Source organism: Somniosus microcephalus, chromosome 33, assembly GCF_052327205.1.
Source record: "Somniosus microcephalus isolate GS21.2 chromosome 33, FLI_Smic_1.0, whole genome shotgun sequence".
Taxonomy (NCBI): Eukaryota; Metazoa; Chordata; class Chondrichthyes; order Squaliformes; family Somniosidae; genus Somniosus; species Somniosus microcephalus.
In genome coordinates, this window is record NC_141019.1 from 36,123,211 (window position 1) to 36,139,288 (window position 16,078).

Below are 16,078 nucleotides of genomic sequence, written 5' to 3' on the forward strand. Positions count from 1 at the left end.
GAGAGAGAGAAACGGGGGGAGAGAAACGGGGGGGAGAGAGAGAAACGGGGGAGGAGAGAGAGAGAAACGGGGGGAGAGAACGGGGGGAGAGAGAGAAACGGGGGGGAGAGAGAGAACGGGGGGAGAGAACGGGGGGGAGAGAAACGGGGGGGAGAGAGAGAAACGGGGGGGAGGAGAGAGAAACGGGGGGGAGAGAGAGAAACGGGGGGGAGAGAGAGAAACGGGGGGGGAGAGAGAGAAACGGGGGGGAGAGAGAGAAACGGGGGGGGAGAGAGAGAAACGGGGGGGAGAGAGAGAAACGGGGGGGGAGAGAGAGAAACGGGGGGGGAGAGAGAGAAACGGGGGGGAGAGAGAAACGGGGGGAGAGAGAGAAACGGGGGGAGAGAGAGAAACGGGGGAGAGAGAGAAACGGGGGAGAGAGAGAACGGGGGGGAGAGAGAAACGGGGGGAGAGAGAGAAACGGGGGAGAGAGAGAAACGGGGGGGAGAGAGAGAAACAGGGGGGGAGAGAGAGAAACGGGGGGAGAGAGAGAAACGGGGGGGAGAGAGAGAAACGGGGGGGAGAGAGAGAAACGGGGGAGAGAGAGAAACGGGGGGGAGAGAGAGAAACGGGGGGAGAGAGAGAAACGGGGGGAGAGAGAGAAACGGGGGGGAGAGAGAGAAACGGGGGGAGAGAGAGAAACGGGGGGGAGAGAGAGAAACGGGGGGAGAGAGAGAAACGGGGGGGAGAGAGAGAAACGGGGGGGAGAGAGAGAAACGGGGGGAGAGAGAGAAACGGGGGGAGAGAGAGAAACGGGGGGGGAGAGAGAGAACGGGGGGGGAGAGAGAGAACGGGGGGGGAGAGAGAGAAACGGGGGGGAGAGAGAGAAACGGGGGGGAGAGAGAGAGAAACGGGGGGGAGAGAGAGAAACGGGGGGGGGAGAGAGAGAAACGGGGGGGGGAGAGAGAGAAACGGGGGGGGGAGAGGGAGAAACGGGGGGGGAGAGAGAGAAACGGGGGGGGGGAGAGAGAAACAGGGGGGGGGGAGAGAAACGGGGGGGGAGAGAGAGAAACGGGGGGGGAGAGAGAGAAACGGGGGGGGGAGAGAGAGAAACGGGGGGGGAGAGAGAGAAACGGGGGGGAGAGAGAGAAACAGGGGGAGAGAGAGAGAAACAGGGGGAGAGAGAGAAACGGGGGGGGAGAGAGAGAAACAGGGGGGAGAGAGACAAACAGGGGGGGAGAGAGAGAAACAGGGGGGAGAGAGAGAGAAACAGGGGGGGAGAGAGAGAAACAGGGGGGAGAGAGAGAAACAGGGGGGGAGAGAGAAACAGGGGGGGAGAGAGAAACAGGGGGAGAGAGAGAAACAGGGGGGGAGAGAGAAACAGGGGGGGGAGAGAGAAACAGGGGGGGAGAGAGAAACAGGGGGGGAGAGAGAAACGGGGGGGGGGGAGAGAAACAGGGGGGGAGAGAGAAACAGGGGGGGAGAGAGAGAAACAGGGGGGAGAGAGAGAAACAGGGGGGGGAGAGAGAAACAGGGGGAGAGAGAGAAACAGGGGGGGAGAGAAACAGGGGGGGAGAGAAACAGGGGGGGGAGAGAAACAGGGGGGGGAGAGAAACAGGGGGGGAGAGAGAAACAGGGGGAGAGAGAGAAACAGGGGGGAGAGAGAGAAACAGGGGGGGAGAGAGAAACAGGGGGGGGAGAGAGAAACAGGGGGAGAGAGAGAAACAGGGGGGAGAGAGAGAGAAACAGGGGGGGGAGAGAGAAACGGGGGGGGGAGAGAGAGAGAAACAGGGGGGGAGAGAGAGAAACAGGGGGGGAGAGAGAAACAGGGGGGAGAGAGAGAAACAGGGGGAGAGAGAGAGAAACAGGGAGAGAGAAACAGGGAGAGAGAGAGAAACGGGGGGGAGAGAGAGAAACAGGGGGGAGAGAGAGAAACAGGGGGGAGAGAGAGAAACAGGGGGGGAGAGAGAGAAACAGGGGGGGAGAGAGAAACAGGGGGGAGAGAGAAACAGGGGGGAGAGAGAAACAGGGGGGAGAGAGAAACAGGGGGAGAGAGAGAAACAGGGGGGGAGAGAAACAGGGGGGAGAGAGAAACAGGGGGAGAGAGAGAAACAGGGGGAGAGAGAGAGAAACAGGGGGAGAGAGAGAAACAGGGGGGAGAGAGAGAAACAGGGGGAGAGAGAGAGAAACAGGGGGGGGAGAGAGAGAAACAGGGGGAGAGAGAGAGAAACAGGGGGAGAGAGAGAAACAGGGGGAGAGAGAGAGAAACAGGGAGAGAGAGAGAGAAACAGGGGGAGAGAGAGAGAAACAGGGGGGGAGAGAGAAACAGGGGGAGAGAGAGAGAAACAGGGGGGGAGAGAGAAACAGGGGGGAGAGAGAGAAACAGGGGAGAGAGAGAGAAACAGGGAGAGAGAGAGAAACGGGGGGGGAGAGAGAGAAACAGGGGGGAGAGAGAGAAACAGGGGGGGAGAGAGAAACAGGGGGGAGAGAGAGAAACAGGGGAGAGAGAGAGAAACAGGGAGAGAGAAACAGGGAGAGAGAGAGAAACGGGGGGGGAGAGAGAGAAACAGGGGGGAGAGAGAGAAACAGGGGGGAGAGAGAGAAACAGGGGGGGAGAGAGAGAAACAGGGGGGGAGAGAGAAACAGGGGGGGAGAGATAAACAGGGGGGGGAGAGAGAAACAGGGGGGAGAGAGAGAAACAGGGGGGGAGAGAGAAACAGGGGGAGAGAGAGAAACAGGGGGAGAGAGAGAACAGGGGGAGAGAGAGAGAAACAGGGGGAGAGAGAGAAACAGGGGGGAGAGAGAGAAACAGGGGAGAGAGAGAAACAGGGGGGAGAGAGAGAAACAGGGGGAGAGAGAGAGAAACAGGGGGGGGAGAGAGAGAAACAGGGGGAGAGAGAGAGAAACAGGGGGGGAGAGAGAAACAGGGGGAGAGAGAGAAACAGGGGGAGAGAGAGAAACAGGGGGGGGAGAGAGAAACAGGGGGAGAGAGAGAGAAACAGGGGGAGAGAGAGAAACAGGGGGAGAGAGGGAAACAGGGGGAGAGAGAGAAACAGGGGGGGAGAGAGAAACAGGGGGAGAGAGAGAAACAGGGGGAGAGAGAGAAACAGGGGGGAGAGAGAGAAACAGGGGGAGAGAGAGAGAGAAACAGGGGGGGAGAGAGAGAAACAGGGGGAGAGAGAGAGAAACGGGGGAGAGAAACAGGGGGAGAGAGAGAAACAGGGGGAGAGAGAGAGAAACAGGGGGAGAGAAACAGGGGGAGAGAGAGAGAAACAGGGGAGAGAGAGAGAAACAGGGGGAGAGAGAGAGAAACAGGGGGAGAGAGAGAGAAACAGGGGGAGAGAGAGAAACAGGGGGAGAGAGAGAAACAGGGGGAGAGAGAGAAACAGGGGGAGAGAGAGAAACAGGGGGAGAGAGAGAGAAACAGGGGGAGAGAGAAACAGGGGGGGAGAGAGAGAAACAGGGGGAGAGAGAGAAACAGGGGGAGAGAGAGAAACAGGGAGAGAGAAACAGGGAGAGAGAAACAGGAGAGAGAGAGAAACAGGGGGGAGAGAGAGAAACAGGGGGGAGAGAGAGAAACAGGGGGGGGAGAGAGAAACAGGGGGGAGAGAGAGAAACAGGGGGGAGAGAGAGAAACAGGGGGGAGAGAGAGAAACAGGGGAGAGAGAGAGAAACAGGGGGAGAGAGAGAAACAGGGGGAGAGAGAGAAACAGGGGGGAGAGAGAGAAACAGGGGGGAGAGAGAGAAACAGGGGGGAGAGAGAGAAACAGGGGGAGAGAGAGAAACAGGGGAGAGAGAGAAACAGGGGGAGAGAGAGAGAAACAGGGGAGAGAGAGAAACAGGGGGAGAGAGAGAAACAGGGGGAGAGAGAGAAACAGGGGGAGAGAGAGAAACAGGGGGAGAGAGAGAAACAGGGGGAGAGAGAGAACAGGGGAGAGAGAGAGAAACAGGGGGGGAGAGAGAAACGGGGGGGGAGAGAGAAACAGGCGGGAGAGAGCAACAGGGGGGGAGAGAAACGGGGGGAGAGAGAGAAACGGGGGGGGGAGAGAGAGAAACAGGGGAGAGAGAGAAACGGGGGGGGGGGAGAGAGAAACGGGGGGGGGGAGAGAGAGAAACAGGGGGGAAGAGAGAGAGAAACGGGGGGAGAGAGAGAAACAGGGGGGGAGAAAGAGAAACGGGGAGAGAGAGAAACGGGGGGAGAGAGAGAAACAGGGGGGAGAGAGAGAAACAGGGGGGAGAGAGAGAGAAACAGGGGGGGGAGAGAGAAACGGGGGGGAGAGAGAGAAACGGGGGGAGAGAGAGAAACAGGGGGGAGAGAGAGAAACAGGGGGGGGGAGAGAGAGAAACAGGGGGAGAGAGAGAAACGGGGGGGAGGAGAGAGAAACGGGGGGGAGAGAGAGAAAACGGGGGGGAGAGAGAGAAACGGGGGGGAGAGAGAGAAACGGGGGAGAGAGAGAAACAGGGGGGGGGGAAGAGAAACAGGGGGGGAGAGAGAAACAGGGGGGGTGGAAGAGAGAGAAACAGGGGAAGGGGGGTTAAACAGGGGAAGAGGGGGAGGCGGAACAGGGCATTGTAGTGAACGGCAGAAGTTAGAAAGGACGGGAGAAATTGGCAGACAGAAGCAGTGTCTGTAGCGGGGATGGATTCTTCTTCGATTCTGCCAACCTGAACATTTTTTAGTTCACTGGCCAGGAGCCAGGGCGGGAGTTGGAATGTACAAAGGTCAGCAGGTTGACAGGGCAAGTCCTCGACCTCTGCGGGAAGCATGTTGAAACTGTGCAGGATTCCGGGCCAACAATGCAGGCCAACAGGGACCCGCAACGTAATTTCCACGGCGGATTTTCACAACGCGCAGCGCTTGGGTCCGGAGCGTGCCGCATTGGAACGGCCTTCAGGGGATAAGCAGCCCAGCTTGTAACAGCGGCCCACGTACTTAGTGGGATCGGCTGCGCGGTGACCGACTGACCAAGCTCTCCTCTGGTCCGACAGGCGCCACACATGAAGGACCAGAACGGCAGCACCTCCACCACCGCCCCCCACCGTCCAAAGCCGCATTCTCTCGAGGAGAAGGGAGCAAGAAGAAAGGTTTTCTATTCTCGTCGCGTAAAAACGCGGATTTTCGCGTCCGACGAGCTATTAAAATGTTCACAAAAGCCCTGCGCGGGTTAAATCAGCGCCTCCTGCTAATCGCGCCACTCAACGAGCGATTTCACAACATCCCAAAAAAAAAATCAATCAACCGGCAGCAAATAAAACACAGTACATGCAACACAGAAACTGCATAGATGGCAACATGCACCACACACGGTTACTCTGAAACAAGACGTCGCTCAGTGGACGGGAAGGGAGGGGCGGGGCGGGAGGGGGGAGAGATAGAGAGATAAAGAACTCTCGGATTTAATGTGCTGCCTTTATTATTGTTTTTTTTGAGAGGCTTGTCGACACGTGCGCGACGGAGAAAGGAGCGTGTATGAGCGGGCAACTTAACCGAGACAGGCAGCTCGACTGATTCAGCAATGATGCTCCCCACTCTCCACGAAGTTGTGATTTGAAGCGTGTTTGAAATACTGCTGTGTGACATCCTGAAGCAGGGGTGTTATAAATCTCATCATCACAAAGAAACTACTCATGAAATAAACGCCGGACGGCCAGCTGGTGGTGCCGTCCAAGGAGTATAAATACTTCGGCGTGGGCCCAGCTTGTTCGGGGACATTTTGTAAGACAGGAACTAGTGAAGTACAACTAGACCTCTCATGTCTGAAACAAGTTGATTAAACCCTTGCTTTAAACTCAAACCAAGTGCGTAGTGAGTTTTATTAAGTCAAGGGGCATCTGAGGTTTAAGTCTTTGCGGGGCATTGTATGCGGGGGGCGCGGCGGAGAGCGGGGGCTGCGGAGAGGTGGTGAGTGCGGGGACTACGGAATCGCAGGTTGCCATTGGCACTTAAGCAAGGCTCACTGCTCGAATGGGCGTGTTTTTACCCACAGTGAGTGGACGGGGAACCAAACAGCCAGGCCTCGGCACCTGCATTCCCTCTCTCGAAGTCGGCAGGTTGTGATTTGAAGCGTGTTTGAAATACTGCTGTGTGACATCCTGAAACAGGGGTGTTATAAATCTCATCATCACAAAGTATTTATCCAATTCCCCTTTTGAAAGTTACTATTGAATCTGCTTTCAAGCAGCGCGTTCCAGATCACAACAACTCGCTGCGGAAAAACAGTCTCATCTCCCCACTCTTGGTTATTTTAACCAATTATCTTAAATCTGGTTACCAACCCACTGTTGTAATGTAGGAAACGCGGCAGCCTATTTGTGCACAGCACGCTCCCAAAAACAGCAATGTGATAAATAACCAGGCCTCGGTTTAACGTCTCATCTGAAAGACGGCACCTCTGACAGTGCCGTGCTCCCTCAGTGCTGCCCCTCCGACAGTGTGGCGCTCCCTCAGTACCGCCCCTCCGACAGTGCGGCGCCCCCTCAGTACTGCCCCTCCGACAGTGCGGCGCTCCCTCAGTACTGACACTCCGACAGCGCGGCGCTCCCTCAGTACTGCCCCTCGGACAGCGCGGCGCTCCCTCAGTACTGCCCCTCCGACAGCGCGGCGCTCCCTCAGTACTGCCCCTCCGACAGTGCGGCGCTCCCTCAGTACTGCCCCTCCGACAGCGCGGCGCTCCCTCAGTGCTGCCCCTCCGACAGTGCGACGCTCCCTCAGTACTGCCCCTCCGACAGTGCGGCGCTCCCTCAGTACTGACACTCCGACAGCGCGGCACTCCCTCAGTACTGCCCCTCCGACAGCGCGGCGCTCCCTCAGTACTGCCCCTCCGACAGTGTGGCACTCCCTCAGTGCCGCCCCTCCGACAGCGCAGCGCGGCGCTCCCTCAGCACTACTGCCCCTCCAACAGCACGGCGCTCCCTCGGTACCGCCCCTCCGACAGTACAGCAATATTTATCCCTCAACCAACATCACTAAAAACAGATGATCTGGTCATTTTATCACATCGCTGTTTGTGGGAGCTTGCTGTGTGCAATCTGGCTGTCGTGTTCCCTACATTACAACAGTGACTACACTTCATAAAGTACTTCATTGGCTATGAAGCGCTTTGGGACGTGCTGAGGTCGAGAAAGGAGCAGTTTAAAAGCAAGTTCTTTCCTTTATACGTCTATATAGGTATCTGCACTGGTTACCACCTCAAATCTGTTTATCTACGATCTCTGCGCTCCTCCAATTCTGGCCTCTAGCGCATCCCCCCGATTTCCATCGCTCCACCATTGGCGGCCGTGCCTTCAGCCGCCTGGGCCCCGAGCTCTGGAATTCCCTCCCTAAACCTCTCCACCTCTCTCTCTCCTCCTTTAAGACGCTGCTTAAAAACCGACCACTTTGACCAAGCTTTTGGTCGCCTGTCCTAATATCTCCGTACATGGCTCGGGGTCAGATTTTGTCTGACGTACGCTCCTGTGAAGCGCCTTAGGACGTTTTACGATGTTAAAAGGCCCTGTATAAATGGGAGTTGTTGCTTACATAAGGAGCAGGAGTAGGCCACTTGGCCCCTCGAGCCTGCTCCGCCATTCAATATGATCATGGCTGATCTTGGGCTCAAAGACACTTCCCCGCCCGCTCCCCATAACCCTTCACTCCCTTATCTTGCAAAAAATCTGTCTATCTCCACCTTAAATGTCCCAGCATCCATGGCTCTCTGGGGCAGAGAATTCCACAGATTTACGACCCTCAGAGAAGAAATTCCTCCTCATCTCAGTTCTAAAAGGACGACCTTCAAGAAGGAGTTGGATATATTCCTTAAGGCTAAAGGGGTCAAGGGCTATGGGGAGAAGGCAGGGACAGGGTACTGAGTTTGGATGATCAGCCATGATCTCATTAAATGGCGGAGCAGGCTCGAGGGGCCGAATGGCCTACTCCTGCTCCTATCTTCTATGTTTCTATGACCCCTTTATTCTGAAACTATGCCCCCCGAGCTCTAGATTCCCGCACCAGAGGAAACATCCTCTCTGCATCTACCTTGTCGAGCCCCCTCAGTATCTTATACGTTTTCAATAAGGTCACCTCTCATTCTTCTAAACTCCAATGAGTATCGGCCCAACCTGCTCAACCTTTCCTCATAAGTCAAACCCCCTCGTCTCAGGAATCAACCAAGCGAATCGTCTCTGAACTGCCACATTCCAGGCACAGTGCATGCTCGGTGAAATTCGGCTTGGAAAATAATTATTGTTTTTGAAAACGCTAGTTCTTCGAGAGCAATTCCTGCACAGGGGAGTAACATAGAAAGATAGGAGCAGGAGTCGGCCATTCGGCCCCTCGAGCCTGCTCCGCCATTTAATGAGATCATGGCTGATCATCCAAATTCAGTACCCTGTCCCTGCCTTCTCCCCATATCCCTTGATCCCTTTAGCCTTAAGAAACATATCTAACTCCTTCTTGAATATATTTAATGAATTGGCCTCAACTGCCTTCTGTGGTAGAGAATTTCACAGGTTCACCACTCTCTGGGTGAAGAAATTCCTCCTCATCTCTGTCCTAAATGGCTTACCCCTTATCCTTAGACTGTGACCCCTGGTTCTGGGCTCCCCGGCCATCGGGAACATCCTTCCTGCATCTAGTCTGTCTAGTCCTGTCAGAATTTTATAGGTTTCGATGAGATCCCCTCTCATTCTTCTAAACTCCAGCGAGTACAAGCCCAATCGACCCAATCTCTCCTCATACGTCATTCCTGCCATCCCAGGTATCAGTCTGGTGAAACTTCGCTGCACTCCCTCCATGGCAAAAACATCCTTCCTCAGATAAGGCGACCAAAACTGCACACAATACTGCAGGTGCGGTCTCACCAAGGCCCTGTACAACTGCAGCAAGACATCCTTACTCCTGTACTCGAACCCTCCCGCTACGAAGGCTAGCATACCATTTGCCATTTGAGTGGATTGGGGTGGGTTGGACAGGGACTGAAAGCCGGGGCAGGGGGCGTGGTGGACTAGCGGCTAAGCGGGGGGTCAGAGTTTCTTAAAGGCGGGGGGGCGTGGTGCATGCTGATTCTATGCACTGACCGTCAAAGTGGTCACAACGTTCTTCATCAGATACGTCGGCACAATCGTCATCTGAAACACAGAAATCAACCGAGACAGCACACAGTTGGCGGGAGGGTGTGACAGACGAGAGACAAAAGCATTCAACAACGCAGACGACGACAACAACAACAAAAAAAGAGAAAGGCAATTCGAAATTACAGCGGCGTAAAACAAGAAGGAAAAACATGGATAAAAGTCAAACGAAGACACAAGAGCACAGGGTGGGGGGCAAGGACTGAGAGCGACTGAAATCAGCGGCAGCAAAACACAGCACTGGGGTTCCTTTCCAGAGGAATAGAATTGTAAAGAGGTGATGTTAATCTTGGTTAGACCACACTTGGAGCACTGTGCACAGTTCTAGTCTCCATATACCTTGGTTAGACCACACTTGGAGCACCGTGCACAGTTCTAGTCTCCATATACCTTGGTTAGACCACACTTGGAGCACTGTGCACAGTTCTAGTCTCCATATACCTTGGTTAGGCCACACTGGGAGCACCGTGCACAGTTCTGGTCTCCGTATACCTTGGTTAGAGCACACTTGGAGCACCGCGCACAGTTCTGCTCTCCGTATACCTTGGTTAGACCACACTTGGAGCACTGTGCACAGTTCTGGTCTCCATATACCTTGGTTAGACCACACTTGGAGCACTGTGCACAGTTCTGGTCTCCATATACCTTGGTTAGACCACACTTGGAGCACTCTGCACAGTCCTGGTCTCCATATTACAAAAGGGATATAGAGGCACTGGAGAAGGTGCAAAAAATACTTTCAAGGATGATACCAGAACTGAGAGGTTTATAACTATCAGGAAAGACTGAACAGGCTGGGGCTCTTTTCTCTCGAACCGGGAAGGCTGAGGGGCGACCTGATAGAGGTCTTTAAAATTAAGAAGTATTTCGATACGGAAGATGTTTCCACTTGTGGGGGAGACCAGAACTCGGGGCCATCAATATAAGATAGTCACTAATAAATCCAATGGGGAATTCAGGAGAAACTCCTTTACTCAGAGAGTGGTGAGAATGTGGAACTCGCTCCCACAGGGAGTGGTGGAGGCGAATAGCACAGATGCATTTAAGGGTGAAGCTGGATAAACACACGAGGGAGAAAGGAATAGAAGGATATGGTGATAGGGTGAGATGGCGACGGCTGCCTCACGGGCCAGGGGTGCAAATTTGCTGCTGGTGATTGCAGAACTGCGACAGTAACAAAGCGGACAGAAGCGACCCACAGCAGGGCAGGGCAGGGTGGGGGGGGGGGGGTGGGTGGAGGGGGGAAGGAAAAGGCTAACGGGTGCCACCATTCCACTCACCAGCATCGCAGCGCCAGTTTATATTGATGCATCGCCCATTGTTACACGTGAACTGGGTCAGGGGGAAACAGGTCGGGTAGGCTGTGAACACAAGAGAAAGATTACCGTTACTTCTTCCCTCACCCCACCTCGAATCGTACCCGCATTCTTCGGCACTTCCAAGTCCCTGCGTTTCCAGACTGCCAATCTCAAATGTTTCAACAGAACACTTCTGCCACCTATCAGGGTTTGGCCAACTCTGGTCAACGCCAGTGAGTGCAAGACTGATAAACCGGGGAAAACATTTGGCAGGGCAAAATTCTTGGGCCAGGTGCTTCTTATCTTGGTCCTTTATCTCCCCTTTCCCCCCGCACTCTAAAGCGTTCCCATGATGACGGGAGCGCTGTATGAAGCAAGTGGTAGACCGGCCCTCCCTTGTATCGTCCAATAACCTCCCACTTTTGCAGGCACTTTTGCATTAACCTCCCTGAAGTGCTCGTCAAGCTGAACGGCCTCCTCCTGTTCCTAATGTAACAGGCTCGAGGGGCTGAATGGCCTCCTCCTGTTCCCAATGTAACAGGCTCGAGGGGAGCTGAATGGCCTCCTCCTGTTCCTAATGTAACAGGCTCGAGGGGGCTGAATGGCCTCCTCCTGCTCCTAATGTAACAGGGTCGAGGGGAGCTGAATGGCCTCCTCCTGTTCCTAATGTAACAGGCTCGAGGGGGCTGAATGGCCTCCTCCTGTTCCTAATGTAACAGGCTCGAGGGGGCTGAATGGCCTCCTGCTGTTCCTAATGTAACAGGCTTGAGGGGGCTGAATGGCCTCCCCCTATTCCTAATGTAGCAGGCTCGAGGGGGGCTGATTAGCCACTTCCTGTTCCTAATATAACAGGCTCGATGGGGCTGAATGGCCTCCTCCTGTTCCTGTGTAACGTGCTCAAGGGGGGGCTGAACGGCCTCCTCCTGTTCCTAATGTAACAGGCTCATGGGGCTGAATTGCCTCCTCCTGTTCCTAATGTAACAGGCTCAAGGGAGGCTAAATGGCCTCCTCCTGCTCCTAAAACCAGTAACAGCGAATGGGAAGCTGCGTAGCGCGTTCTGTACTCTCTCAGGAAAGGTGATCGACGCACACTCACCCGATTCAACAAACGCCCGCCGCAACACGGTGCTCACTCACCGCAAGAGGCCGGCTCGTCCGATCGGTCACCACAGTCGTCGTCCAGGTCACACGTCCAGGAGTTGGGGATGCAGCGGCCATTGGCACAGGAAAACTGGTTGGGCGGGCAGGTCCGTGCTGGAGTGGAAAAGCAGGGGGGGGAAGGAAGAGAAGTTTCAATGGGAAGTTCACAATCGCTCCCAACTGGGTGGCGGACAGAAGGTAGATGAGGAGGATTCTAAGCGACGGCTATCACAGAATCTCGTGTGCATCAACTTAAATTTTCCAGATGGAAAGCGGTACATTTCTGATCGGTATCAAGGGATATGAAGCTGAGGCACAGATCAGGCATGGTCTGACGGAATGCTGGAACAGGCTCGAGGGGGGCTGAATGGCCTCCTCCTGTTCCTAATGTAACAGGCTCGAGGGGGCTGAATGGCCTCCTCCTGTTCCTAATGTAACAGACTCGAGGGGGGCTGAATGGCCTCCTCCTGGCTCGAGGGGGACTGAATGGCCTCCTCCTGTTCCTAATGTAACAGGCTCGAGGGGGGCTGAATGGCCTCCTCCTGTTCCTAATGTAACAGACTCGAGGGGGGCTGAATGGCCTCCTCCTGTTCCTGATGTAACAGGCTCGAGGGGTTGAACGGCCTCCTCCTGTTCCTAATATAACAGGCTCAAGGGGGGCTGAATGGCCTCTTCCTGTTCCTAATGTAACAGACTCGAGGGGGGCTGAATGGCCTCCTCTTGTTCCTGATTTAACAGACTCGAGGGGGGCTGAACGGCCTCCTCCTGTTCCTAATGTAACAGACTCGAGGGGGGCTGAACGGCCTCCTCCTGTTCCTAATATAACAGGCTCAAGGGGGGCTGAATGGCCTCTTCCTGTTCCTGATGTAACAGGCTTGAGGGGTTGAACGGCCTCCTCCTGTTCCTAATAAAACAGGCTCGAGGGGGGCTGAATGGCCTCCTCCTGTTCCTACGTACAGCAGCAAGGGATACTCAATGCCTGCTGATCCCAGCTCGGAGTTAACACTTTCAGGAGAGGGGGGGCAGGGGAGGATACCGGAATCAAAAGAGGCGGGTGCTGGTTAAATACCTGCTCAAGAATGTGGTTTGAATTTATCAGGGGTAAGTGCATAGCCAGATGGCCAAACGCCCTGCTTCAACCGACAATTCCTTCGCGATTGAAAAATTCCACGTGTGGAATGCATCTGGTAGGAGTCATGCTGATGACTTACAAGACTCTTCCCCGCCCCCGGGGTGGGTTACTGACAAGACATTTCGATGAGCTGTCCATTCTCAGACGTTGGCCTGTAGATAAAGTCAGTCAGCCCACCACCCACCCCCGCCCCTCAGGATATTAAACAGGTTGGGCAGAATCCACGAGCAGGGGAAGTGTGACAGGAACGGCCAGATTCTTTTTGCTCCCGACGGGATAACCCGTACTGTAAAAATGATTAAACTTACACGGAATATACGGCACAGAAGAGGCCATTCGGCCCAACCAGTCCATGCTGGCATTTATGCACCACATGAACCTCCTCCTGTCTTTCCTCAGCTCACCCGATCAGCGTAACCCTCTATTCCCTGCTCCCTCAAGTGCCTTTTCCGTCCAGCCTCCCCTCAAATGCACGGTAGCGCTCTCAACCTCGGGAGCCAGGTTACGCATCTGCGCTACAACCCGGGGGGCGCGTGTTGCTGTGCTCAGACCAAACCGAGAATGTTACACAGCCAGATCCCATGGGGATCTAGAACATAAGAACATCAGAAATAGGAGCAGGAGTAGGCCAATCGGCCCCTCGAGCCTGCTCCGCCATTCAATAAGATCATGGCTGATCTGATCCTAACCGCCAATCTACTATCACAGAACCATCTCCTGAATCTGACAGAATTAGACACACGAAATAGGAGCAGGATCAGGCTACACGGCCCCTGGGCCCGCTCCGCTACCCACAGGGCCATGACCGATCCGAACCTGGACTCATGTCCAAATTCCTGCCCGCTCCCCGTAACCCTTAATTCCCTTTACTTCTAGGAAACTGTCTATTTCTGTTTTAAATTTATGTAATGATGTAGCTTCTACAGCTTTTTGGGGCAGCATATTCCATGGACCTACCACCCTCTGAGTGAAGTAGTTCCTCCTCATCTCAGTTTTGAAAGAGCAGCCCCTTATTCTAAGACTATGCCCCCTAGTTCTAGTTTCACCCATCATCGGGAACATCCTCCCCGTATCCACCCGATCCAACCCCTTCACAATCTTATATGTTTCAATAAGATCGCCTCTCATTCTTCTGAACTCCAATGAGTAGAGTCCCAATCTACTCAACCTCTCCCCATACGTCCATCCCCGGGATTAACCGAGTGAACCTTCTTTGTACTGACTCGAGAGCAAGTATGTCCTTTCTTAAGTATGGACACCAAAACTGGACACCATATGTGTGACAGTCAGCCTACATTAAAATCAAATTCCCTTCTCTCGGGGAGCTATTATAACTATGGAGTCACCTACATTTTATATAAATGACTCGGATGAAGGGACCGAAGGTATGGCTGCTAAATTTGCTGATGACACAAAGATAGGTCGGAAAGTAAACTGTGAAGAGGACATAAGGAGGCTACAAAGGGCATAAGATAGGTTAAGTAAGCGGGCAAGGATCTGGCAAATGGAGTATAATGTGGGAAAATGTGAAGTTGTCCATTTTGGCAGGGAGAATAAAAAAAAGCATATTATCTAAATGGTGAGAGATTGCGGAGCTCTGAGATGCAGAGGGATCTGGGTGTGCTATTGCATGAATCGCAAAAGGTTAGTATGCAAGTAATTAGGAAAGCTAATAGAATGTATTCGTTTATTGCGAGGGGGATTGAATACAAAAGTAGGGAGATTATGCTTCAGTTATACAGGGCATTGGTGGGACCACATCTGGAGTACTGTGTACAGTATTGGTCTCCTTATTTAAGGAAGGATGTAAATGCGTTGGAGGCAGTTCAGAGAAGGTTTACAGGAAACTTTTTTTTAATCCGGCACCGACGTGGTGCTGGTTCATCAAAAATTCCGGATAACCGAACGCTACAGTAAAAGATACGGAGCTGAGCACTCCGTATAAAGCAACAAACCCTGTTGCTTAGCAACAGCTTCAGAACAATGGGCACAAGTTGCAAGCGTCTCTGTAGCTTAGCAACAGCTGCAGCCACACCCTTGCACAGCAACACATGGAGTAAAAATAAAATAAAAGTTACCTGAACCTACTCCTGAATTTTGCCGGTTAACCAAGATTTCCGGTTATTTAGGTGCCGGTAGATCGAAAGTTTCCTGTACTAGACTAATACCTGGAATGGGCGGGTTGTCTTATGAGGAAAGGTTGGACAGGCTAGGCTTGTATCCGCTGGAGTTTAGAAGAGTAAGAGGTGACTTGATTGAAACATGTCAGATCCTGAGGGGTCTGGACAGGGTGGATGTGGAGAGGATGTTTCCTCTTGTGGGAGAATCTAGAACTAGGGGTCACAGTTTAAAAATAAGGGGTCGTCCATTTAAGACAGAGATGAGGAGAAATTTTTCTCACAGGGTCGTGAGTCTTTGGAACTCTCTTCCTCAAAGGGCGGTGGAAGCAGAGTCTTTGAATATTTTTAAGGCAGAGGTCGATAAATTCTTGGTAAGAAAGGCGGTGAAAAGTTATCAGGGGTAGGCGGAAATGTGGAGTAATCGGATCAGCCACGATCTTATTGAATGGCGGAGCAGGCTTGGAGGGCCGAGTGGCCGACTCCTGCTCCTAATTCGTATGTTCGTCTCCCATCACTTGAAACGCACAATGCTACACTTAAGCGACAGACTGAACAGGTTCAATGCGGCACAGGGTTAACGATTAAATTTTTCACCAAGATCGTGAGTGCCACGGGACGCCCGACGTATGTGCCCGACCTCTTCCACGCTTGCAGAGACTATTTAGTACAGGCTCAACGACCAGTGGGATTTATTAGAAGATATAAATTTACCCGGAAGAAAACAAAAAAAAATTCCCCCCCCCCGCATTCATTCTTGGGGTGCGGGCAAGGCCGACGATATTGCCCATTCCTAGTTACCCCTCGAGACGGTGGTGGTGAGCCGCCTTCTTGAACCGTTGCAGTCCATGCAGTGAAGGTACTCTCACCAGTGCTGTTAGGGATGCAGTTCCAGGAGTTGGTGCAAAACAACATTAGACTTACAGCTTCCTGCTTTTTTTGAACATAATAAAACTCTCTGGAATCTTTAAGTTCTTTGATGGCTTTTTAAACACTTGAGACTCCTCTGCAGACTAGAGGTTAAGTCTCACCTGCACAACATTAACCCCATCGACCCTCCCCCCGCTACAGGGGCAACACCTCCACCCGCCCCAGCCCCCCTAGTTTACCTGAACAAGTGGAGTTTGACTCGTCCTCGCTGTTGCCGCAGTCGTTGTCTCCATCGCAGAGCCACCTGATGGGGATGCAGCGGTTGTTCTGGCACTTGAAGCGGTCGGAGGGGCAAGTGTGCTGGTCTGTGGAAAGGAGCAAGCAAGCAGTCTGGCGTCAACACACCAAAAAGGCTCAGACAAGAGAGGGGAAAA

At 53.6% G+C, this 16,078-nt stretch overlaps 1 protein-coding gene across 1 annotated transcript in view; it reads right to left on the bottom strand.

Moving 5' to 3' along the window:
* Nucleotides 1-16,078, bottom strand: part of LOC147097166 (prolow-density lipoprotein receptor-related protein 1-like) — a 325,180-nt gene that overhangs the window by 219,429 nt on the left and 89,673 nt on the right. Inside the window, 3 exon segments of the mRNA XM_085972535.1 lie at nucleotides 10,368-10,448; nucleotides 11,523-11,639; nucleotides 15,884-16,009. Coding sequence (XP_085828661.1) covers nucleotides 10,368-10,448; nucleotides 11,523-11,639; nucleotides 15,884-16,009 — 324 coding nt within the window.